At 39.1% G+C, this 25,960-nt stretch overlaps 1 protein-coding gene across 5 annotated transcripts in view; it reads left to right on the forward strand.

The window, feature by feature from the left end:
- The window catches only part of wdfy3 (WD repeat and FYVE domain containing 3), a 92,741-nt gene that overhangs the window by 50,177 nt on the left and 16,604 nt on the right, over positions 1 to 25,960 (forward strand). For 3 of the 5 annotated variants that reach the window (XM_017306700.1, XM_017306698.1, XM_017306701.1), the window contains 27 exons: positions 1,383 to 1,483; positions 3,781 to 3,999; positions 4,897 to 5,081; positions 7,027 to 7,258; positions 7,378 to 7,538; positions 8,240 to 8,351; positions 8,443 to 8,633; positions 10,018 to 10,170; positions 10,961 to 11,034; positions 11,148 to 11,309; positions 11,727 to 11,821; positions 11,928 to 12,048; positions 12,851 to 13,068; positions 14,250 to 14,446; positions 15,036 to 15,170; positions 15,519 to 15,698; positions 16,210 to 16,443; positions 16,526 to 16,625; positions 18,193 to 18,353; positions 19,733 to 19,962; positions 20,400 to 20,509; positions 20,647 to 20,829; positions 21,418 to 21,575; positions 21,651 to 21,728; positions 22,231 to 22,461; positions 24,366 to 24,534; positions 25,271 to 25,434. In XM_017306700.1, coding sequence (XP_017162189.1) covers positions 1,383 to 1,483; positions 3,781 to 3,999; positions 4,897 to 5,081; positions 7,027 to 7,258; positions 7,378 to 7,538; positions 8,240 to 8,351; positions 8,443 to 8,633; positions 10,018 to 10,170; positions 10,961 to 11,034; positions 11,148 to 11,309; positions 11,727 to 11,821; positions 11,928 to 12,048; positions 12,851 to 13,068; positions 14,250 to 14,446; positions 15,036 to 15,170; positions 15,519 to 15,698; positions 16,210 to 16,443; positions 16,526 to 16,625; positions 18,193 to 18,353; positions 19,733 to 19,962; positions 20,400 to 20,509; positions 20,647 to 20,829; positions 21,418 to 21,575; positions 21,651 to 21,728; positions 22,231 to 22,461; positions 24,366 to 24,534; positions 25,271 to 25,434 — 4,354 coding nt within the window. The remainder of the gene's footprint in view (positions 1 to 1,382; positions 1,484 to 3,780; positions 4,000 to 4,896; positions 5,082 to 7,026; positions 7,259 to 7,377; positions 7,539 to 8,239; positions 8,352 to 8,442; positions 8,634 to 10,017; positions 10,171 to 10,960; positions 11,035 to 11,147; positions 11,310 to 11,726; positions 11,822 to 11,927; positions 12,049 to 12,850; positions 13,069 to 14,249; positions 14,447 to 15,035; positions 15,171 to 15,518; positions 15,699 to 16,209; positions 16,444 to 16,525; positions 16,626 to 18,192; positions 18,354 to 19,732; positions 19,963 to 20,399; positions 20,510 to 20,646; positions 20,830 to 21,417; positions 21,576 to 21,650; positions 21,729 to 22,230; positions 22,462 to 24,365; positions 24,535 to 25,270; positions 25,435 to 25,960) is intronic. The other 2 variants (XM_017306699.1, XM_008417745.2) reach the window with 2 other exon arrangements.

The following is a 25,960-nucleotide window of genomic DNA, read 5'->3' on the forward strand; positions in this document are numbered from 1 at the left end:
TCTTTCTTTCTTTCTTTCTTTCTTTCTTTCTTTCTTTCTTTCTTTCTTTCTTTCTTTCTTTCTTTCTTTCTTTCTTTCTTTCTTTCTTTCTTTCTCTCTCTCTCTCTCTCTCTCTCTCTCTCTCTCTCTCTCTCTCTTTCTTTCTCTCTCTCTTTCTTTCTTTCTTTTTCCAGCCATCCAGCTCCATCTATGGATTTTCTGTCTTGATGATTTTTATATTTTTTAGTTGTCATATTTAGTAATTTTGATGAAAACAGCAGAATTCCAGTTTAAAGTTTAAGTAAAAATCATTTCCAGGACTCAAATTTTGCTGACTTGACAAGTTTTCATGAAACGAGACACAAAGGCTTATTTTCTTCGTTTGCATGTCTGCTCTGATTTATTTCTGATTTGCATTAAATGCTTCCAGATGTTTGGTCTCCTCCTCACTGAGCATCTGTAAGGCTTTGATGTTTAAATGTTTAAAGTTCAAACTTTATTTATTCCTCCTTTTTGCACACATGTGGTCTGTTGTCACGCTGTGTTTTTTTTTGTCTGTAGTTATGCAGAAAACAAATGTATCTGAGACGTTTTACTGTCAGCAGCTGCCATTATGGCTGCTTGTTTTGTTTCTGGTTAAATGAAGTTGCTTCAAACCCATTTAAGAAAATATAAATCCCACATGAAGTGTGTTCAGTTCTGGAGAAAATGCTACATTCACCAAGAGACAGTGAGTCAGGAAAAACACAAGTTTGAGACAGATTATGCCCACTTTTTGATTCAGAAAGTGGGGAAAAAAGAAAAATACTTTATTAAATAAGTAAAAACTATATTTTTTATGAAAGTTGCACACTGCTGCTTTAAACACTTTTTTTTTTTTTTTTTTTTTTTAGATTTGTATGTTCAATTTGTATTTTCTTGGAAAAGTCCGGTGAATAAAGTGAGAGAAACATTTCCAAACATAAAATGTTTTGCTTCCCTCATCCCTCCTGTAATAAAAAAAATAGTAAATTATGTTATAAAATTGACTTTATTTATATTGTCTTTATCTCCAAAGTTTGAAAACGTACCTTGAATATCCTTAAAAAGTGCTTGAATTTTACTGTGGGGAAAGTTTACGAACCCTTCTGAACCTTCACCTGTACAGTAAACATATTTATCAGAGTAAATACTTTTCGGATGTTTAAATTTCTACATGATACTTCAAATGTTTTCTGTTTGAAAGCACCTAAATTATGCTCTTGTTTTTAAGATTTTACGCAGTTTTTCTTGCAGCAGCAGCTGTAATCACGCTGTAAATCTCCTCTGCAGCTCCTCTGTGTTTAAGCTGACAGCATGTGTTTAGCATGTGCTACAGCTGCGTCCTGAGGCAGACGGCTCATCAATCTGCTTTCCCTCTGCAGGTGTCTGTTTCTGCCCAGCCTGGCGCCCCACAACGCCCCCACCAGCAACGCCACCGCGTCCGGGGTCAACGACGGAGCCGTGCTCAGCGGCATGGGGACTGGTAAGATGTCTGCTTCGTGCTCTCTCCTCTTTGTAAAAATTACTGACAAGGCTGAGAATGAAATTCAGTCGTCTGGGGCTGGACAGTAAATTAATAACGGAACATATCATGATAGACACATGATCAATATCAATAGATAATAAAAACAAGATTCATTCGATCAACACTGTTAGCACTTGTCTTCAGTCTTTTGTTGTCGTTAAGCTGCCATTCAAATAATACATAAAACAGAAGTTGTCCTATCAAAATAAAGGCATCAAACCCTAAAACAGGAAGTTAATCATAGACAAAACAGATAAAGCAAAGTAAGGGTGATACATGTTAGAAAGGGACACAAATGAATACAGACCTTAATTTGGGGTTATTTGCAATATATCTGATCAATATTAAATATTCAATATTAAATGTGTAGAATATTCAATGAACTCTGATTCAGAAACGCACAGCATTCTGGGAGATGTAGGCAGAGGAAAGCCGCTGACTGCTCATCCTCTCAGCGAGCGCCAAGTTAGGAAGGTGAAATCAACTGACTCACTCACTCTTTGGTTGCCTAGCAACAACCTGTTGGATGGCAAGTAGTTTGAAGTCTCCCCTCCTCAACTTCGGTTGCCTAGCAACGACCTGCTGAGTAACTGGCGCAGTAGCAGTTTCAGGTTTTACAACTTTGCTTCATAACTGCTTAAAAACAAGAAATAACGACGTGAAGTGAAACATGTGGATAAGAGGAAAGGTCATGATACCAGTTCGGCAGTATTTCAGATATTTTTATTAAAAAAACAAATCGATAATCTTCGATATTGGCTGATATGAAACGCTTATATCTTGATAGGTTTGATATCGTCCTGATTCAGGTGTGTTGGAGCAGAGATGGATCCTAAAGTAGCAGGATTTTGGATCCTAGGCGATAAAACGATTATTGATTTGATCGATTGATTGAATTTTTAGTTTTTGAAGATTAGATTTTTGTGAAACCAGGATTTATTTTCCACCATTGCATTCTTTGGGCTTCCATAGATCAGAGTGATGTCATCTACTGTAGCAACCAGTGTCTCAGCATTTTCTGCATCCATCTTTTCCACCAGGCAGCAGATTCTTCTTTCTCACATTGATGCGTCAGCAAGTTGCACAAAAGGAAATGTGGGTTTTCAGGTTTTTTATTTTTTTATTTTTATTTTTAATGTAAAATAATGTTAATTCTCCAAATTTAAAAAGATGATTGTGCCTTTAGGCAGCAGATTTAATTAGTTTTCAGTGCAGTTTCTCTCAATAATAAATCTCTGAGGTGGGTAATATACCATATAAAACAGAAAAGGAATAGTTGTTGCTCATTTTGATGGATATAATCTGTGACGTTATGGATGGATTTCTATTAGATGTCCTTGTTTAATATTTATGAAGCACAGAGAGACTCTTCGTCCTCTCTTACATTACGTTTTCCCTCTCCACTAGTTTCTAATATATCTCCTCTTTCCACCCAGCGTCCAGCTCTATTTATAGGCCTTGCTCTTTTCCTCCCTCGTGTTTCTCTGTCACTCAAATTTTCTCTCTTCGTATCCCTTTCATTTCTTATCCCGATGTCCAGTCTCTCTTTTTTTATTCCCTCCTTTTAGCTTCCCCAAATCCATCTCTTCTCTGTCAGCGTCAGACCCCTTCCCAGACCTGTGGATGATGTCATCTAGAAATGGATTCAGAAATAAACCCTGCTCCTCTTAACATCCATGTTTTACCAACTTACATATATGCATAAAATAAATGTACTTTTTCCAAGCAAGCAAGTGTGGCTTCAAAATGTTATTTGTGGAATCAATACGTATGTAAAGATAAAAATTATTAATGACAATTTGGGGTAAGATTGACTGAATGCTTAATCTGGTGTTGCAATGGTTTTTATGACTTGGACTTAGATAGATTGTTTGATAAATTAAATAAAACTGAAATTGTGACATTTCAAAACTAAATATTTTCAATTGAATCTATATTTATTGATACTTTCATTGAACAAATGTAAGAAAATAGAAAAATCAAACATTAAAAAAAAATTATTGGAATTTATAGTGATAATGAATCAGAATTCTTATACTAAGAAATGTATCACGATAAGCGATATGATAAACGCCCACCTCGTACTCCGTAGGCATAAAAGAAGACCTCAGTTTTACCAAACTTTACAACCGCCGCTGCATTTATTTAAACAGAAATCTGGAAGAAGTTCATAACTGTGCCTGCCTGTTACCATGACAACGTAGTCGTTTTTGTTTGCTTGTTTTTCCTCACGCGGTCCTTTCCTCCTCCTCCAGGTGAGCGCCTGTTTCCCCCGCCGTCCGGCCTCAGCTACTCCACCTGGTTCTGCGTGGAGCGGTTCAGCGCGGCCTCCCAGGCCCACCAGGTGCGGCTGCTGACCGTGGTGCGGCGGGCCACCTCCTCGGAGCAGCACTTCGTCTGCCTGGCCGTGGTTCTGTCCGCCAAGGACCGCTCGCTCACCGTCTCCACCAAGGAGGAGCTGCTGCAGACATACTGTGAGAGCAGCAGGAACCCTGCATTGTGTTTTACATATTATTAAACACAAACATGGATGGATGTTTGAAATGCTCCGGTTAAAAGCGACCAATCAGAGCCAGGAGGTGGGTCTAACTAGCCTTAGCATTCACAACAGGCTGGAAGCTGTAGCATAGCAGGCAGCAATTGGTGGCATATATACAAGCTGATTGACAACGCTAAGACCCGCCTCTTGGCTCTGATTGGTTGTTTCACGTTACCACTGGGAGAAAGCAGAGGAGCATAAAATATTGTGTTTAGTTCACCTTGTCCCTGATGTAGCAGTAAATGATAGGCCTGTTGCAATAAATCAATTAATCACATGATCAATTAAAATAAGTTCAATATTTTCCATTCGCACAACTTATTGTTTTTCTTGTTTTTCTCTTTCTTCCAAAAACTGGATGACAAAAGTCATCAACCTGATGTTTTGGTCTCAAAAAGCCTTTTTTGAAGGACAGTTTGGTTTACAGAGACTTTATAATTCATTTCATTTGATGTTTTGTTTATTTTTGTTTACAATATTATAATTTATCACAATAAACGATAATATTGTTGACAATATTAATAAGTAATATTGATGAATATTGATGTTACTTCACTTATAACGACATTTTTGCCAAGTTGTACGTGAAACAATCTGCCAGTGGAACTAGAACTTTTTCATCCATATTAAAGAATTATTTTGCTCCGTTCTTGTTGAAAACTGAGTTAGTTATAAGTTAGTTTTGTCTTATTTCAAGTAAAAGATGTTTGCACAGGAACTGCACCAAAGACACTCGTTAAGATGTTGTGTTTTTGCAGTGCAGTCTTGCTGTTTCTTTCTACCTGAGCTCTGTGACTCATTCATGCTGCTTCTTTCTCTCTCCCTCTCCAAGCAGCGGACGAGTCGAACGAAGAGGCCTCTTTCTACGAGATCCTGCCGTGTTGCGCCCGTTTCCGCTGTGGAGAGCTGATCGCCGAGGGCCAGTGGCACCACCTGGTGCTCGTCATGAGCAAAGGCATGCTGAAAAACAGCACGGCCACGCTGTACCTGGACGGCCAGCTCATCAGCACCGTCAAGGTAACGCCTACAGAAACACTGACACGCAGGATGTGTGTGATGCTGGTAGAGGAGTTAAGGCTGGAGATTATACTGTTTGTTTATCTATGCAAATAAATATTTTATTAACGTTTTAAAAGGAGAGACTAAGCCTTTCACAATGACAGATTTTGCTGGACGATAAATTATCCCAGAAGTTATTGTGATAAACGATAATTCTGTTGTTTTGAGACCATTTTCAGGTAATATAATGAGAATAATGCAAGAACACGTTGTAAAAGATGAGATTTAACACAACTGGAACTGGAAGATATTTTAAAATAAATAAAAACAAACAAAATGAATTATAAAGTCTAGTTGAGGTCAAATCACCACACATCCAGTTTTTGGTAGAAAGACAGAAAAGACAAAATGATAAATCAATGGAAATTATTGAGATTATTTTAATTGATCATGCGAATAACTGATTTATTGCTTATTGTGCCATTAGCAATCAGGCATCTAATAGTTTTAAGTTTTATTTTAGTTTTGTTGTGACATTTTGTCTCATTCAGTTGGTTCTATTTAATTTGTGTTTGCTAGTTTCTGTTAGTTATTAGTCAAATATTGTTTACTTTTAGTCTAGACTGTATTAGTCATAGGAGTAGGTTTAGTTTTTTCATGCTTTGGTTAATTTTTAGTTTTTAGGTGCAGAATTATTTTAAATTATTATTGTGATTATAATACTCAACAGAAAATAACATTTTCAAAAAATAGATTCAATTATTGTTGAACAACCAACTGACTGGGGTTTTCTCTCAACTTTTGCTCTTCCTGGAAATTTTGTATATAAAAAAAGAATTTTGAAAAATTTATTGCATTTGAATTTTTAATGTATTGAAATCCCTGCACTAAAATATAGTTAATGCAGAAGGATGATGTCCTTCACATCTGACCTAATTTATAGGAATAAGGTCAGCTTGAGGGATTTTAGACTCTTTCATCGATTCATCTCTGCAGATGATGTTGCTTTACTGCAATTAAGAAAGCTGATCAGTAAAAAGTTAGACATTAAAAAGAATGAGAAGTTCTTTGTAATAAATTAGGATGTATCTGATCTTTATTTGGACAGAACACAAAGTTTCTGTCACTAAACAAAAATCCTCTCAGCTACAAAAAGATTCAGCTAACATTGTAAAACCCCGGTTTTACAATGTTAACGCCTTTCTGCTGGTCGGTTCATGCAGCAGTCAGCAGTCTGTGATGTGGTCTGCGGTCAGGGGTGACTTTAGATTCCCCCCTGAGATTAAACACCAAACCACAAGTCACAGCTTCCTGTCTGCAACACTGATAACAGCGGTTTCATTTCCTGCTGAGGTCATGCAGGAAACGACGATCCGCTGCTACGTGGCTCAGATTGGTTAAAATCACGTGCTGCATTTCCATTAAAAAGCTGGTTGGGTTAAAAGATTTTTTAATTGTCAAAAGAACAGATTGGTTGATTTCCACTATTTTGGTTTAAATATTTAATGAGTTACATGAAAGATGAGTTTTTTCATTATATATGCAAATATGGATAACAATTTTTACTTATTATAATTTATTGTTGAGCTATAAGACGATGTTAAAAAAAAACTGCATTTTTTTGTAGTTTTTCCACCATGAGCCATTGATTATTTACATTATATAATATTATACATTTTTGCCACATGTAAAAACTGAATTTAACTTTTTTTAAACCTTTGAGTTACTTTTTTAAAAGGATATTTTTATGGTGTTCATTTTTTTTATTTCATTTTGAAATATAAGAGCATAATGCCCCAACTGAAGCGTCATATAAAGAAGATCTGCTGCCCCCAGGTGTTTGGGGGTGCCTTAAATCCTCCTATTTCACTGGCAGATTATTTCACTTATAACAAACTGAATTCATAATTCCTCCTCCTTAACGTCTCTCTTTTTTTTTCCCACCGTTTCTCCTGCGGTCCAGATTCACTATATCCACAGCACTCCGGGCGGCTCGGGCTCCACCAACCCGCCTGTGGTGAGCACCGTTTACGGCTACATCGGCACGCCGCCCGCACAGCGCCAGCTGTCCAGCCTGGTGTGGCGTCTGGGGCCCAGCCACTTCCTGGAGGAGGTTTTACCAGCCACCAGTGTGGCCGCCATCTTTGAACTGGGACCAAACTATGTGGGCAGCTTTCAGGCCGTCTACTTGCCCTGTGAGCGAACCCTCTGTGACATCACCCTTTATTCTAACTGCCATCTTTCCACCCATGCAGGTGGTTTTTCTCTTTGCTTTTCACCAACATTTATCGTTTTACCATTTATCGTTTTACAGGTAAAGACACAAAGACGGAGGTTGCGCCTGCCACTCCGGTTGCTCTGGTACCGGAGGAGAAAGTGTCTTTCAGCCTATATGGACTCTCCGTCTCGACGCTCACTGTGGCTAAAATCAGGAAAGTTTACAACAAACTGGACAGCAAAGCCATCGCCAAGCAGGTGAGAAATACTGACCCAATATCTCATCTGAATCAAATATGGAGAGCAGAATAAACCAGAAATATTGTTAACTGCAAACGTGCAAACATGACCTGGTGGGCCGGTCCATCAGACCTCTCTCACTGCAGAGCGGAAGAAGGCAGTGGCTGATTTTTAGACCTTTGTCTTGATACATAAGATCGGGGGATAAGATCGGCTTCACATAAACGTATCGGCTGATGACCAATCCCCCAAAGTGAAGGAAATTGGTTCTACCTCACTCTTGCCATCCTAGCAACTTTCTTGCTATATTTTGCGACATTTGAGACAAAAATATTGGTGTTGACCAAAATTGGAATCATCAGATCAGGCTTTTCAAAGATTGGTGATCGGGGATCAGCCAGAAAACTGCAGTTGGTGACCAAAAATAAATAACAATGTTTGCACTTCAGTTGTTTCACCGTAATTAAAGTCTACAACACTTTTTTTATCCTTTCTCTGTAACTTGTCGCTTTATACTGAAGTTGTTTGTGTAGAACAATAAAAACCTGAACTGGTGAATAAAGCAAACACATGACTGTTTATACTGTTTTAGTAGAAAGACCATCATTAATAAGCAATAGTTACCCTGGTGGGGGAACAAGTAGGAGCAAGCAAAGCCTGGTGGCCCGCCAGGCTTATCATACACTGAGCGAAACTGAACTGCCTCCTTCCTTCTTCAGCTCGCTGTCTCCTCCCATGAAAACGCCACTCCTGTCAAGCTGATTCATAACGCTGCAGGCCACCTCAACGGGCCCGCTCGTACCGTTGGCGCCGCTGTCATCGGATATTTAGGTAAACCAGCTCCTTAAACCAGCTTTAAAGCTGCTTTCTGCAGCTCTGAATCAATAAAATGACACTTCCTCCACTTTTCTTACCCTCTCAGGTGTCCGTACTTTCGTTCCCAAACCTGTCGCCACCAACCTGCAGTACGTTGGCGGCGCCGCGGCCATCCTGGGCCTGGTTGCCATGGCGTCGGATGTGGAGGGGCTCTATGCGGCTGTTAAAGCGTTGGTGTGTGTTGTGAAGAGCAACCCTCTGGCCAGTAAGGAGATGGAGCGCATCAATGGCTACCAGGTGTGTCACTGGTGATTTTCAGTCACAGTAGCACAATTACAGACAAGATCAAACATTTTACAAATGGAGATTTATCCTACGTTTGCATCTACAGTCTTCACGCAAAGTTTGTGGTGTGGATTTTTTTTTTATAACGTTTTTTCTTTTTATTGAATTCTTGATTCGCTTCCTATTTTGGAACTGCAAAAAAATTCAAATGTAGATTCCTGACACACTCAAACTTTTGACTGGTAGAGCAGGTGTCAGTCGGTTGCCATGGCAACGGCTGTTCTCCGGAATAGAGTTAGCAGCGAGGGCAAGAAAAAAATAAAAGGAGTGGTTTAGAGTTGTTTTTTTTTTCTTTTTTACCTCTGCTGGCCAAAAACTGCGGCCGCTGTAATTTCATAAAGTTCAATAAATGCACTGGACTAATTCATGACAGGCATGAAATAGGATAAAATATTTCATGAAGTATTTAAAAAAAATGTCTCTTAGAGTGGGATTTATGCAAAAGAGAAATTTGTTTAGTCCTCTTTGGCATTACACAACTGACAGAAATCATACTTTACCTATCAAGCTTTAATTTAAGTCATATTTTATGAATTTGAGGTAAGAAATAATTGCACTTTGACCATTTTCGCGACTCTGCTCATTCAGCATCGGAACAGTCTGGTTTCATTGACACAATTCAATACATATTAATGGTAACCAAAATTTGTTGTCTGTCACGATAGCAAATTTTTCTGGACGATAAATTGTCAGAGAAGTTATTCTGATAACCGATAATATTGTTGCTTTAATTTCTAGTGAACATTTAGCACTGCAACTAGAAGACATTTTAAATACTAAAAGTAAATAAACAAAACAACCAAACTAATAAATAAAAAGTTTCTAGGGTCTCTGTTAACAAAATGTCCTAAAAGCCTCTAGTTGTGACCAAAGCACCAGAGTTGAGACTTTTATCACCCAATATTTGGTAGAAAGAGAGAAAACCCATAAATCCTGCAAATGGAAATTATCAAGCGTATTTTAATTTATCATTTGATTCATTGGTTTATTGGTTACTGCGACAGGATTACATCACAAGCTATAGTGACTAATAGGCGCTGTTCGATGCTAACTCGAGCTATTCTGCTAACCAGGTTACAAAAGTTACCTAAAGTGTTAATAATGTTGCGTAGCGTTTGCTTTAGTAGAGATCTTAGAGTAATCTTAACCATGCCTTGCTTTAGCCATGCTGGTTTTCTTCTTTTGAATTTTTGTTGTGAAATATGTCGCCCCCAGCTGGTATGTCATTGCTATTGCAGCATTTTTGATTGGAATCCATCAGGCGAGAAAGACACAGACTTCTTTAAACTTAAAGAACAAATTTAAAGAGTGGATTCATTTTGTTTTCTCCCTTTAGCTGCTAGCTATGCTGCTAAAGAAGAAGCGCTCGCTGCTCAACAGCCACATCCTCCACCTCACCTTCTCTCTGGTGGGAACGGTGGACAGCGGCCATGAAACCTCCATCATTCCGAACTCCACCGCTTTTCAGGACTTACTGTGTGACTTTGAGGTGAGAACATTTGCTTTGAGGAGCTTTTAACTCTTAATTCTTACTCTGAAATGTTCTACTCTGCTGATTGTAGGGTGGCAAACGTTTATAACAGACATGGCAAAAATTGTAAATTGTAGTATTGTATTTCATTTTTTTTAAATTAGTGAATATAATTTGACTTTGGTCAAGGTTTGGTCACTATTAAACTAAGTCCAGTGATTTTTTTGGGGTGTGTCTATAGTGAATTACAGTGTTGACTTTAGTTGAATAAATTAAAAGGATTTATTATTATTTTCTTTAACTTAGCTACAATAAGCACTTGATTTAAGTAAATGGAGGGTCTTTGAGGTAAAAATATAAAAATAATTTACTTGGTTAATCAAACTCGTGCCACCTGCATTAGCAGCCGACTAAACCAAGTTTTATACAAAAAAAGCTTCATTTTTTTGTATAAAACTTTTTCTTTCTATAAAAATGTGTTTGAAATGTATACAAATATATGAAAAGTTTATACAAAAGGTTATAGAGTTTTTCTGTAGAAAAAAAATTACACAAGATTTCTTTATAGAATTTTTTTTATGAAAAAAAGCCTTAATACAAAATGTTTATTTTTTTATATATAAACAAATAATTTAAGTAATTACAACATACTCAGATTTATTAAGTTAACTTAATTTACACTCACTGAAATTGCACATGTTAATGTCACTCAATCAGTTAATTTAATAAAAACTAAATAGAGCCTGCATCTATTTTTTAAGTAAGGAGAAGTAACTCGGTTTTACAGTGTTGTCTTTCTGCCCCTCAGGTTTGGCTTCACGCCCCCTACGAACTCCACCTGTCTCTATTTGAGCATTTCAATGAGCTGCTGACCGAGTCCAGGCAAGAATTAAACATTTTAAAACATCTTTTTAAATAAAATTCTGTTTTAGATTTTGGTTTGTTTGTTTGCTTTCTTGTGTGAAAATAAAATGAACTTTGTTTTGCTTAAACAGTGAAGCAGCAAAAAACGCTAAACTGCTGCGGGAGTTTCAGCTGATCCCCAGGTTGCTGCTGACGCTGCGCGACACGTCGCTGTCGCAGCCAACGGTGGCGGCCATCAGCAACGTCCTCAGCCTGCTGCTGCAAGGCTTCCCCAACCCATACGACCTGCTCAGGTGAACACACACACACACACACACACACACACACACACACACACACACACACACACACACACACACACACACACACACACTGATCCTGATTGGCTGTAAGCTACATGTTAGCTTCTGCAGCAGTGCTTATATGTTTTCCACAGTGTGTATTAATGCATATTAAAGGGTATTTGGTGTTTGAGCTATTGAAATAGCCAGTTCTAAGTGTTTTTGAAGGGATCCAAAGCAAAAATATGAGTAGCCAGGTAGCTTCATCATTTCCCCCTGTAGCAGATTTGCTTTGTTATTGTTAAGTTTGGCAGAAAATATGTCACAATCACGCTGGAAAACAAATTGAAATGATTTTTCATGATCTCATTTTTTACGCCACAAAATTTTAACATTTGAACAGAGAAAGTTTGTTTTTCTGCCTCCCAGGTTTGGCCAGTTCATCTCCTCGACTCTCCCCACTTTCGCTGTGTGTGAGAAGTTTGTTGTCATGGAAATCAACAACGAGGAGAAGATAGATGGAGGTGATTATTATTGAATTTCTTCCCCTGCAGCATTTCTGTAGTGAGTGATCTGGAAATATGCGGAGAGCCTTAGATGTGACTTCTGGAAACGTTGTTCTGTTTGCAGGTAACGACGACGATTTCGGCGGCCTCCTGTCAGCCAGTCTGATCTTGCTGAGGAATCGACTTCTGGACAATTTGCTGAAGCTGCTTTTCACTACGAAGGAGAAGTGCACAGTTAACGTCCAGTAAGACGCCGTTTTCCTCTTGAATCTGCATGAAGTGAAAGAAAACACATTGCAAAACATAAATTATGGCTGTAACGATTAATGAATAGTCAACTAAAATCAATGTATACATTGTCTATTTAAGAGAAAAAAAGATCTTTGTTAATATTTTCTATCTAGAACTTCAAATGGCATCATTTTAGCTTCGCCTGATTCAAATTTTGCACAGAAAATATCCTATTAAGCACCTTTGGTTATGCAATTATTAAACAGTTAATAGAAAAAATAAGGCCTATGCTGTAATTATCTTAACCAGAAAAGGCTGAAGTATTTTTCAGCGGCAGATAAATGCTATTAATGATCAATCGGACACAATCTGCCAATGGAACCAGTACTTTTTTAATCAATATTAATTAATTATTGACTTTAAACAAGCTACTTTATTTTGCTGAAAAGTTGCATGTAAGTTAGTTTTGTCTAATTTCAGGTGGACTAAGATATTTGCACTAGAAAGTAGACAAACATTACTTTTTGCAGTGTGCAACAACTTTTTGTTTAGAGTTGATTTAGAACCATAACACATGAAATATTGGCCGCCATATTAGATGTGTTTTGATGATGACACTCATCAAAATATAATATTTACCAGTTTTCTCTATTGCTGACTGATGTTTTTTTTTTATGACTTTGTATTTTTCTGTTTTTATCATGTAAAACAATTTGAACTGCCTTGAAATAAACATCATTGATTGATGGAGCAACTTGTCCAGGAAACACAGAGGTTTGTTCCTTACGGTTTATCTAACTCTCTTTGCTTCTGCAGGGCGTGCGAGGAGTTTGTGCGAACGCTGGGCTTCGATTGGCTGCTGATGTTCATGGAGGAGCATCTGCACTCGACCACGGTGACGGTGGCGCTGCGGATCCTGGTGGTGCTGCTGTCCAACCAACCCATCCTGAACCGCTTCAGGGAGGGCTTGAGCGGAGGCGGCTGGCTGGACCACACCGACTCCGTCCTGACCAATAAGATCGGCACGGTCCTGGGTGAGCGCAGAGCGCCGTTTCACCGCACGAATCAAACTTCGACGCAGATCCAAACCTCAGTTTAGCTAAAGTTAGGTGGTTTTGTTGCATGAACATGAACAGGCGGAGGTTTGATGCCTAGCGTAAAACCCTGTATGTTGTAACATGGCTCAGCAGACGACTCTCCGCACTCCGGCAACGCTTTCCGTCGGAGCTGGCCTTCGTTCAGTAAACAGAAAGCTGCTCAGTTTGTGCGCCGCACAGCCAAGGGTTCGTCCTCTTGTTATTCGCCTTCCTGCCCCCTCCCCCCGCTGCAGAAATCATAGTTCCTCCTGAGCTCAGTGCTTTTCAACCTACCCTAGTTTCAGAAACCCTCCCAAAATACTTTAAAGGGGCAGTATTATTTGTTTTCCATGCACAAAGTGCAGCTTTACAACACAGTCAATTAACTATCTTATCTTGAGTTGTTCTAAAAATGCTATGTATATCAAATATTACTTAAGAGAAATTTGACATTGTAATTTAATGTCTTTAAATTGGACCTCTGTGTCTTTAAGAAGCTTCTGCTCTTCCTGAAGCGCATCTTAGTCTTGCTCCTCTATTAACCCTTTAACAACGTTTTTACCAGGGTTACACTAAGAAATAGCTGTGAGTTCAGTAGATGATAAATGGTCGTGGCTAGTCTGTAGGAGCCAAGTGGGGGAGTCACAGTGGAGAGGTGCTCTGTGAGTTGCAAGCTTGGAAGATTGAAAGCTGCTGCTTGAAGGCGGAGCTTCGTCCTCGAAGGCGGGGCTAGGTCCACCCAGGCGTTTAGCAGCTGAGTGGTTGCCATAGAGATTAAAGGGTTTGCATGAAAGAATCAAAGCAACACTCCGGGTTTGTTTTTATTAGGAAATAACATCAAAACATGATGTAAAGCTCAAAGTCACTTTTACATGATACTGCCCCTTTAAATACCTGAGAATACAAACTGACTCGCAGGTTGAGAACCATTGGTTCTGCTTCCAGAACTTCCTCCCTTATGCCGAATGTGTTCTGAAAGGAACCCCTTAGTTTCGTTCTGATTTGGAGTTCTAGCCGAAATATCTTAGCTCCTCTGAACCCCAAACCAGGTGCAGAAGTCCAGTTTAGATCTCCCTGCAGGTGCATCAGCCTCCCAGCTTTATTCACTCCACGTTCTGCTCCCCCACCTTCATCTCTAGGCTTCAACGTCGGCCGCAGCGCCGGCGGACGGTCCACCGTGCGAGAGATCAACAAGGACGCCTGCCATTTCCCAGGGTTCCCTGTTCTGCAGACGCTGCTGCCCAAACACACGAATGTTCCTGAGCTCTACTTCCTGCTGATGGCTCTCTTCCTGCAGCAGCCTGTCACTGAGCTGCCAGACAGCCTGCAGGTACATGTTAGTATGCCCATTTTCTTTTACTTTACTCTCATGAGTACCTCTAAAAATATTCAAATGAACTAGACTTTCTAGGGAAAGCTAATCATCCGTTAGCATTCCTAGCTCTACAGTGGACTAGTTTTCTTCTTATTTAAAAACGTTTCTCTGAAAAAAAAAAAAAAAAAAAAAAAACTGCTATTTTCTCAGTTATTGCCAGTTATTTTTGATATTATGTAATTGAGAACTGGGTTTATTTGAGCTTTCAATTACAGTTTTTACTGTTTTTGTTCCAGCAGCGTTCAGTTGCAAGTTTTCTGTCTTGGAAAAAAAAAGAGGAGTGGCAGGCTGATGGTTACCCATTACCTAAAATTAAAATAATTGTTATATCCAGGAGTGCACTGACTGCAAGTTTTGTTGTTTTAAAAATATTGACCTCCCGATTCTGATTTTTGGCTTGAAAAGTCTCTAAATATTGCGACAAAGTATTACCTAAATTAAGGAAATCGGGGACGATTTGTCCCTACCTAAAATATGTTTTTTTAATTTTTATTAAGTGTTAAGACAGTTTGAGTCTAATTTAAGCCGGTTTGTGTGCTTTCACTGTCAGTTTGACCTGGATTCCATCTGGACGTTTATCTTTGGGATGCCGGCCTCCAGCGGGGCGGTGGTCGGCTCCATCCACAGCGTTTGCACCGAGGCCGCCTTCCTGCTGCTGGCCATGCTGCGCAGCATGCTCAACCTGGTCAGAAATCACATTTTTCACCAGCTTTAAGGAAAGAAGGAAATCGACACAGTGTTTGTTCTTTAATTTATGACATTTTTGGGATTAATGTTCCCAATTCAGCTTATAGCCGAGGGGAATTTATACTTTTTCCAACTCATCCTGGTAAACACCTACATTTCTCCATGTTCTGTCCTCTTTAAAAACCATTTAAAACCTTTAAATCTGCCCTTATTCTCTTAAGGTTCCTAATAAAACAGCAGAAATGACTCTACCATCTTTGTTTTTCTGAATGGAAGGATTTAAGGTTTGAGGTGGCAGCTGCTGAGGCCTTGGTGGATATTTAATGTGTGTCGTGTTTCCCTGCAGCCCTGGCAGTCTGAGGAGGAAGGCTCCTGGCTCCGGGAGTACCCGGTGACCCTCATGCAGTTCTTTAGGTACCTTTACCACAATGTGGCCGACCTGGCCCCGATGTGGCACAGCCCGGAGTTCCTCTGCGCCCTGGCGGCCACCGTCTTCCCCTTTAACATCAGGCCGTACTCCGAGATGGTGAGTGTGTGGAGCTCTGCACAGACACACAGTGAGAGAAACGTGACTTGACTGAATCAGTAGTTTCTCTTTTACTAAATAATCAGATGATCCATCTGGGAGATTAAAAGATTTGAGTCTCTCTTTGAGCTGTCGTTTCAAGATTTCTCAGTGATTGTTAAAGTTTCTCACTAAAAAATGACTTAAGTATTGAAGTCTTAACAGTATTGAAGGGGTTAAAAAAGAAGTTATGGCTTCTTTAACTTGTGGGGTTCCCCAAGGCATCATACTTGGTCCACTGTTATTTTGATGCTAAGCTGGTTTGGTTTGTTCTTTTAATGACTTTTTTTTTTTTTTTTTCATTTTTGTACTAACAATATTCAATTGTAAGTTATCTGTCTATGTTTGTATTGAAAAAGTTGCATCTTAAAATGTCAAAAACAGGTGGAATTGAGAACTGGGTGAATGAGAGTTGTATTTTTTATTGCAGTAAAGCTGAATAGACTAAATGTTTACCTTTTATCGCCTTCAGGTGAGCGATTTGGACGACGAAGCCGGTTCTCCCACCGAAGAGTTCAAGGCCTTCGCCGGGGACACCGGTATGAACCGCAGCCAGTCCGAATACTGCAACGTGGGCTCCAAAACCTCCCTGACGAACCACCCCGCCAAAAAATATGTCTTCGACTTCATGAGGGTCCTGATCATGGACAACATGTGCCTGACCCCCGCCAGCAAGCAGACACCCATCATAGACATGCTGCTGGAGGTACAGGCAGCTGTCTTCACACCTCGACCTCCGGTTATAAGTTCGGATCGTCTCCTGATCCTGATGGTGTTTTAAACTGCAGGCCTCCCCGGATCGCTCCACCAGAACCCAGCAGAAGGAGTTTCAGTCCAGCATCCTGGACGGCGTCATGGAGCATCTTCTGGCTGCAGACGTCCTTCTAGGTCAGAGCCAAGACTGAAACACTTCCCACACTGCAAAAACACAAAATGTCTCAAAGTAACTTTGGTCTAGTTTCTAGTGCATTTTAAAGAAGACAAAACTAACTTACAAGTAAGTGAATTTATCTGCCAATGGAACTAGTACGTTTTAAATAAATATTAAGGAATTATTGACTTAAAATTAGCTCTAATATTTTGCTGAAAAGTTACTTGTAAGTTAGCTTTGTCTTATATCAAGTGTTCTTACGTATTTGCACTAGAAGCTACTCCAAAAATACTTGGTAAGATTCTGTGTTTTTGCAGTGCAAAGTCCAGTTGTCAGCAGATTTTAACCAATCAACACATTTCACCTTCAACTTTTAGAGTGAGGAAAAGAAGGCATTCTGTTAATTTATCTCCCAATCACAGCTTTATGCTCTGAGCTCAGGGATTTAATTATAGAAAATCAACATGATTCGATTAGCAAGAGGCTCCAGAGGGACATAATGCGGCGCTGAACGTTCCTCAGCTCTTTATGAAGCTTTATAGATGGACCACAAGCAGCAAATTACACCTTCTAGAAACGCACAGCAGCTTCTGCTCCAGTGAATCCTTCATTCGCAAAATCCTTCCAAATATTTTTGGTCTAATTTCTGCTGCAAATGTCTTACTACACTTGAAATCTGACTAAACTAACTTACGATTAACTTTTCAGCTTCAGATATCGGAGCTTGTTTTAAGTTAAAAATGCCAGAAAGTGTGTTAGGTTATGGTCCCAGGATTGATAGAACATGATAAGTCTGAAAATACAGAAAAGGCGCAGCTGCAATGAACACAATGTGTAGCATCTGTCATCCAGTTTGCATCTCTTTATTTTGCAAAAAACTTATTTTATACAATTATTTTCCTGAGCTCCAATTCCTGTATTTTAGTGTCCAATAACTGAAACGTGAGCTTTAAAATGTTCAATGTTCTTGTACCACATTCTCTCCAATAGGGCTTTAATATTAATTATATAAAAAAATCAGATTACTATGATGACAGTGTGAATTACAGCAGACTCAGATTGTACTCAATGTTAGCAATTTACTAAATTGTAAAGTTTAAGGACTTCGGAATCTTGGTTTAAATTTTAGAAACAAAATAATCTGCAAACCTTAACTTAAATAATTAACCTTAGAAAATGAACATGTTTTGCAAAAATACTTTTCCTTGACACATAAAACGCATAACATAACTTCTGTCAGAGTGGGGGAAACAGCCCGTTCCTCAGAAAGACATTCAGAACAACTGGATGAGACACCAGGCTGAATCCGCCCCTGTGCCCGATGTCACCCCATCAGTATTTGGCCGACCACCACTTCTCGATAACGGCCTCCCAGACTACAGCTGCAGGCCGTTCTCACAAGCCTAGTGACCTAATTTAGTTTGGAGAGGCACAGAAATTCTTATTTAAAATGATTATGCAGTGGACGTTTACGGGAAAATACTAATACAGGAGGACGGCGGGAAAAAGGGGTAAAAAAAACGACAGTTTTCCGGTCAAAACGTGAGACTTGACAGGTGTGCTCTTCTGTGCGTCTCCGTCCAGGCGAAGACGCCTCTCTGCCGCTCAGCACCGGCGGCAGTTATCAGATCCTGGTCAACAACGTCTTCTACTTCACCCAGAGAGTCGTGGACAAGCTGTGGCAGGGAATGTTCAACAAGGACTCCAAGCTGGTGGTGGACTTCATCGTGCAGCTGATCGGACAGGTGCAGCCAAAATATGATCTTTTTAAAAAAGTTATTACTTATATAATGTTGCAACATTTTATATGGACCCGGGTTCGTGAGCTGCCTGAGCTGAATAATTTAATCTTTTTTCCAGTTAATGGAGCCAGTCCATCTGCAGAATGTGATTAGAGGAGCAGCATGCATGGGGATGGAAACCATATCTGCCAATTTTACCTTGAAATGAGCAAAATTACATTAATGCTGAAGCATTTAGGGGAACTTTGTCAGACAGTTGGGGATTTTAGTGTCTATATTTATAGATATGAAGCTCCCTATATGTATAGATATCTAGTTTACATCTAATTAAGGCTGAAACAGTCAGATTTAATAATATTGCCAGTTAATTTCCGAATTTATTGACAATAAAAAGAGAAATGCAGATTAACGTCCAGTAAGACGCCATTTTCCTCCTGAATCTGCTTGAAGTGAAAGAACATAAACTGCAACAAATAAATTAGAGCTGAAACGATTAATCAGATTAATCATAATGAATTGATTATTGAAATAATCCATTAATCGTTGGCTGGCGTGTATAAACTCAAAAATGCCATTTGCTGAAAGAGTAACATTCAAGCAGATATTATTCCAAAAATCCTGAAAAATATAAACATTTCGCATTTAAGATAAAATTTATCTGTAAATATGTTCAACCCAGAAATGAATTGGTTTATTTTAAGCTTCACCCAATTTCAAATTGTGTATAAAAATGTATTTTTAAACACCTTTTGCTGTCCAGTTATTGGTTATTAATCGGTTAATTGGTAAACTGTATTCATGTTAACGACTGAGCTTTTCACACATTGGTGTTAGAATTATTTTTTAGCTGCAGATGTAACCTTTGCTACAAATGTATTTTAGACAATAAAATATTTATTTTCTTATTTAAAAAGTTAATTTAATTATTTGTTTATTTGTATCTTTTAGCGTATTTTTATTATTATACAAAAAAGACTTAATTATTAAATAAAAAATCTGCAGAATGTGCTCATTTTTAATTTGAATAATTTTAGAATAATCAATCAAATAATCGATTATTAAAGTAATTGTTAGTATCAGACCTTCATCTTATGGATTTGGATAAAAGTTTTAAGTTGAGAAAAATATAAAAATAGAGCATAACTTTTGATTGTTGTGCAGTGGATAAGATTAGGAGATTATTTGGAGAAAATGACCCAAGAAGCCATAAAGCGCATCTGAATTTTATAAATTTAACATGTTGGCAGTCAAAAAGTTATTTTAGTATTCATAAACCAGAATGTGTTCACAGTTTAACTCTAACTGGCTTGTTGGGTAATTTCTGCGCAGATTTATTCTCATTCCGACCGCGGCATTATAACACGTTTTCCCTCTGCTTCCAGTCCAAGAGGCGGTCCCAGGGTCTCTCTCTCGACACCATCTACCACTGCCTGAACCGGACCGTGCTCTACCAGCTCTGCCGACCCCACAAGACGGTGGCCCAGCAGGTGGCGCTGCTGGACGCCCTGCGGGTCCTGACCGTCAACCGCAATCTGGTGCTGGGGCCCGGAAACCACGACCAGGACTTTGTGGCCTGTCTGGCTCACTGCTTCATCTGCCTGCACAGCGGGAGGTACGGAAGCCCACAACTGCAAAAAGTACCAGGAGGTTTTTTTATTTTTTGTTTGTTGTTCTGGGGGGAAAATTTACATAAGTCTGAATGTGGAGCAAAGATCGTTGAACGTTTGCAGATTTATGTGAATGATGCTAATGCAGCACCTTTCAAATATTTAAAGACGCAACACATTAACATGCTTAAATTTTATCTGTAAAACATTTTTTTCTTAATAATGGCATTTTATAACGTAAATATCTTATGGAAGAGGATTAGGGCCTCTGGGAAAAACAAGAAGAATTCTGACTCTTTTTTTGTATTTCTGATATTTAATTTCAGAATTCTGGCTTTAATATCAGAATTTAATATCAGACTTTACCGAATGTATTAAGAGTATAAATGTATTTACAGAGTAGTTCTGCAGTGAGGTTCCCTCCCTGTTTGTGTGTCTGCAGCAGCGTGGAGGGCTTCGGTCTGGAGGCGGAGGCCAGGATGACCACCTGGCACGTCATGATGCCGGCGGAGAACGAAACCGACTCCACGCACAGCCATGACGTCAGCGAGGGTGAGACACGGCACTCCGATGGAGAGATTTCTCCTTTTAGAAAGATCTAATGAAGATGCACAAACGTTTTTCAATTTATCTGAAGTTTCTTTCATGGTTTTGTCGCATTAGAAATAAAAATTGTCCCTCCTGTGCAGGACGACAGCTGCTGCTGAAGGCCGTGAACCGCGTCTGGACGGAGCTGATGCACAGCAAGCGGCAGATGCTGGAGGACATCTTCAAAGTGTCTCTGCCCTGCAACGACAGAGGACACGTGGACATCAGCACGGCCCGGCCCGCTCTGGAGGAACCGGCCCTGAAGAGCTGGCAGAACCACCTGGGTGAGAGAAAACACGGCAGACAGGAACACACACTGCAAAAACACTAAATCCTACCCAGTGTTTTGGCTTAGTTTCTAGAGCAAATGTCCTAGTGCTCTTGAAATAAGCTTCTATCTTTTGCTCCAAACTTGTTTTAGTAAATAATTCCTTAATGCAGATGAACAAAGCCAGTTCCTTTGGAAGATAAATTCACTAATAACACAAAGATTTTCACACTTTATAAGTGAAATAATCTGCCAATGGAGCTGGTAGATGTTTAAAAACGGAAAGAGAAAGGGAGAGCAGAAAGGACAAAAGTGAAGGGAGGAAGGAAGGACGGGAATAAGAAATGAAGGAAGGAAGGAAAGTAGGAAGAATTGTCAGAGGAAGGAAAGAAAGGTAGAATGGACAGAAGAATAAAAAAATTAAGAAAGGGAGCAAGAAAGAGAGGAAAGAAAGAAGGAATTAAGGATGAAGGAATGAAAGGACAAAGAAGGGATGTAATAACGGATGGATAGGCTCTGGCTACCCATCTGGCTTCTTAAAGCGGCTTTGTGAGCACTGTAAATCATCACGGGTTGTTGTTTCATTATTATATTTTCTTCTCAGCCCACGAGAAAAAGTGCATCAGTCGCGGCGAAGCAGCAGCGCCGGCGGCCCAGTCCAAGCTGTCGCGGGTCAGCAGCGGCTTCGGCCTGTCCAAGCTGACCGGAGTGCGGCGCAACAAGAAGGAGAACAGCCTGAACAAAAACAGTCCGTCTGCACAGGTAGCTTTAAAAAAATAAAAATAAACATGAAAAGATTTTCCTGAGCTGAACCCCGGCGGCTGTTCTGACCGACAGGAAACGTTCCAGTGGATGTTCACCCACATCGCCGTCGTTAGGGACCTCGTCGCTATGCAGTACAAAGAGCATCAAGAGGTACCAAACGCCGCACAGGAAATGTCCCTCTGGGCTTTATCATTTATCACAATAAACGATAATATTGTTGATTAGAGATTATTTTCAAGTTATATAGTGCTAATGACATAATAATGGAAGAACACATTCTCAGAGACCAATAAACTTTAAATTTTAATGAACATTTAACACTAGAACTGGAATACATTTTAAATATCCAAAATAAATAAACAACAGAAACAACAAAGTAAATTAATTATGAAATCTCTCTTAAACAAAATTATCCTTCAGAAAAAGGTGAGACAAAATCTCCAGACTGGATCTTTGGTAGAAAGAGAGAAAAGTTATTGAGTTTGTTTTTAATTTATCATGCGATTAATTGTGACAGGCCTAATAATACGATCACAAGTCATTAATAACAGCAATAAATAATGTATTGCAGTGAATTTTAGTTTGTATTTTTATCTGAAAACTTACCTGGATTGTGTCTGAAAAGTTTCCATCCATCTCTTGTGTCCGGCAGCGACAGCAGAACGCCCTGAAGTACGTGACGGAGGAGTGGGCGGCCATCGAGTACGAGCTGCTGCGCGAGCGCGGCCTCTGGGGGCCGCCCATCGGCTCCCACCTGGACAAGTTCACGCTGGAGATGACGGAGGGGCCGTGCCGCATGAGGAAGAAGATGGTCCGCAACGACATGTTCTACATCCACTACCCGTACATCCCCGAGACCGAGACCAACACCAACTCTGCTCAGGTATTCAGCTCCACGTCAAGAACAAACTCTGGCAAGATCAATGCTGGCTACCAACATGTCTGTCTTTTTGTTTTTAGCTTTGTTTTGTTTATTTACAATTTCAGCATCATTTCCAAAACAAGATACTGAGCAGAAACAATAACAGCAAATAGAAAACCCCCACAAAATACTGCATCATTTTTTTTAAAGTTGTAAATTATGAGAGTAAAGTCATAATATTAGCAGAATAAAGGCTAAAATGACAAGAAGAGTCTTTTTAATGAGAATATTCAGACTCAGATATTTGTATAAGCATTTCAAAGTCCTGCTAGTGAAAATAGTTTGATGCTGACTTGTTAAAAGATTAAGTATTTCTTTATTTGTAAAACTGAAACCAAAGTATAACTTCACAAGACGGTCAACGTTCCTCATATTAATTTATTTTTAAAAATATATTCTTTATTTTGAAACGGTAGCTACGTTTACGTTATGCTTTGAAAGTAAAATAAAAAAATGAGAATAACGTCAGAATATTGCGAGAATAGTCAGATTAGTCGTAGAGTCACGATATTATGAGAATAAAGTCAAAATATCACAATAAAGTCGTAGTATTACGAATTCCCCCACTTTCTCCCATTGCTAACTAGAAACGACCAATCAGAGCCAGGAGGCTGGACTTAGCGCTGTCAATCATAGTCCGAAAATATCCCAAATGCACAGGCTAGTTAGCATGGCCACCAGTACTGCACATAGTTTTCCTGTAAAGGTAAGTTGTTTTTCTGTCACTAACACACTTAGCAATGATTGAGCGTGATCGACAACGCTAAGACCCGCCTCCTGGCTCTGATTGGTTATTTTTGGTAGGTTCAACCAAAAACAGCTCATCATAAACTGTAATGACAGTTTTAACAAATATATAAAAGCATATTCTTTATAAAAGTTCCATATCGCAGCTATAAGGAACAGGAAGATTCCTTAAATTTTTGTCTTTAAAAATGCTAAAAAGCATTTTGTAAAAAAATGTTTTGCATACATATGGTGGATTATTTTCTTTAGTTTTTTTCATGTAGACAGAAATAAAAAGTGTTGCATTACTCATAGCTTTATTACGACAGTCTCAACCTCGTTTTTGTGACCTTTCCAGCCCTTCTTCCCCCCTCTGGTGCCCCTTTTCCCCTCAGCTCAGGTACCCTCCTGCCCTCCCTGTCGAGACTAATTACCCACATATCAGTTTTTTTGCCGCATGTTTTAAATCTGCGGCTGAAAATAAATACAGCATGGCTTTAGCTGGGCTGCGAATTTGCTGATTCTGCCAGGATCTTGAAGTATCTAAGCACCACGGCTCTCACTTTCTGCACATTCTTGCATTATCAAAGTGTATAAAGTCTTAGTTTATGACATCGATGATGAATGTAACGACAAATATTGGTGCCCAATAACATTGTAAGGGTTATTAAAACAAACTGGCAGATTATTTCACTTATAGCAGGGGAAAAATGTCTTCTTATAAGTGAAATAATCTGCCAGGGCATCTCGTATTTTTTTTAATCAGTATTGAGAAATTGTTAGAACAAGCTATTATATCTTGCTGAAATGTTATGCGTAAGTTAGTTTTGTCTTATTCTAACTGTACTGAGATGTTTGCACTAAAAACAGACAAAAGTACTTGGGAATTTTTTGTTTTTGGAGTGAATATGTGGATCAGAATTACTTCATAAAACCTTCAGAGGGGGATAAACTAGTACAGGAAGAGCTCTGATTGGTCCCTGATCTAACCCCAACTCTTTCCAGAACTGCAGGTTCTTCTAACCTGATGCGACGTACATCTGCTGTGGATTAAATCATCACTAACTCCTGCATGTGTCTGATGTTTGCACCTTTAAATATGAGCGGCTCTCTCAGGTTTGATTCTCGTTCGCCTCCAGAAGCCGCTGCGGTACCGCCGGGCCATCAGCTACGACAGCAAGGAGTACTACATGCGGCTGCTGTCTGGAAACCCGGGGATGTACCAGCACTCCGTGGAGCACAGCACAGAGGGAGAGACGGCGCAGCACGAGCCGGAGCACGGAGAGGACACCATCGCTAGGGTCAAAGGTGACAAAGATTTAATACAAGTATTTCCTGATCGATGTGCGGTGAGGCACAGACAAATACAAATCCTATACAGAAATTACATTTTAGCTTTGATTTTACCTAATTAAAGCTTCTAGTAATATAGTAGCAAGAAAGATAAAATATTTAGTAAGGACGCAGTTTTTTTATTTGAATGTTTTTTTTATGTTTTCTGATTAAAATTGAAAATAGTGTTTGATCTTTCCCGGTGTTGGGTCGTAACTAGCTACATTTATTCAGTTACATTTAAATGAGTAACTTTTTTAATAAAACATACTTTTAGGAGTATTTTTACTACGCGTACCTTTTACTTTTACTTCAGTAATTTTATTATGAAGTATTTCTACTTTTATTTGAGTAAAATCTTTGGATTCTCTACCCACCGAATGAAAAACAAACATGTTTTAACCATAAATTCAACAGTTTTTAGCTGTTTTTGTTGTCAGTTTTTTATTGACAGAAACTGAATTGAAAAATAGTTTTTCCTGATTTTATTATTTTTTATTCCTTATATAAATTATTGTCATTTTGGTCCTTAAAATATCACAATTTCAATTTAACTTTATATTTTGGTCCATCTGATTATGTAATTTTTAAATATTAAATGATTTATAATATATTTGATTAGTTAGCATCTGTTTTAGCTTCTCATGTGCTTCTTACTCATCCGTATTACTGCCTGTCAGTGTGTTTATTTCCTGCTCTTTCTGCCCTCCAGGTCTGGTGAAGGCTCCTCTGAAGAGGTCTCGCTCCACAGCCGACGGCGCGGACGAGGACAGCCAAGAGCAGCTTCAGGACCAGCTGCTGGAGTCTGGAGGTCCAGAAGAAGAGCAGAGGACCGACAACACATCCCTGCTGCGCCTCCTGGAGGAGGGAGAGAAGGTGAGGGGTAACGTTTATGATCGATATCTGCTCTGCTATTGAGGTTGCAGAATTTCAGCGTTTCCTGTTTTTATTCTTATTGGATTGTGGAATAAAACCGCATCTTATGTTGCTGCGCAGTTTTGTTTATTTAAAGATCCCCATTAGACTCTGCCACAAATAATAACTCAAGTCAAGTTTATTTGTTTTATTTGTTGAAGCTGCTTTAAGTAATAAAAACACAAAGCGATAAAGTTGCAAAGAAAACACAGTGCAGTCAACAGTTTAACAAACATTACAGGAAGTTTGTTCCAGATTTATGGTGCATAGAAGTTGAATTGCAATAAAATCATATTGTATTTATTACAATAAATATTGTTTATAATAAATATGTTTTTCTATAATTAAAAAATAATTAAAATATGTTCATTTAGATTATATTTAAAGTAACAATTCGCAGCACTTCTAGGGACAAGTGCTGCAAATTAGCTGTTGCTATTGCGCTATGACACAAACATGGGACTGCTGTTTTGTTCAGTTTGTCCAT

This window comes from Poecilia reticulata, linkage group LG9 (assembly GCF_000633615.1).
Source record: "Poecilia reticulata strain Guanapo linkage group LG9, Guppy_female_1.0+MT, whole genome shotgun sequence".
Taxonomy (NCBI): Eukaryota; Metazoa; Chordata; class Actinopteri; order Cyprinodontiformes; family Poeciliidae; genus Poecilia; species Poecilia reticulata.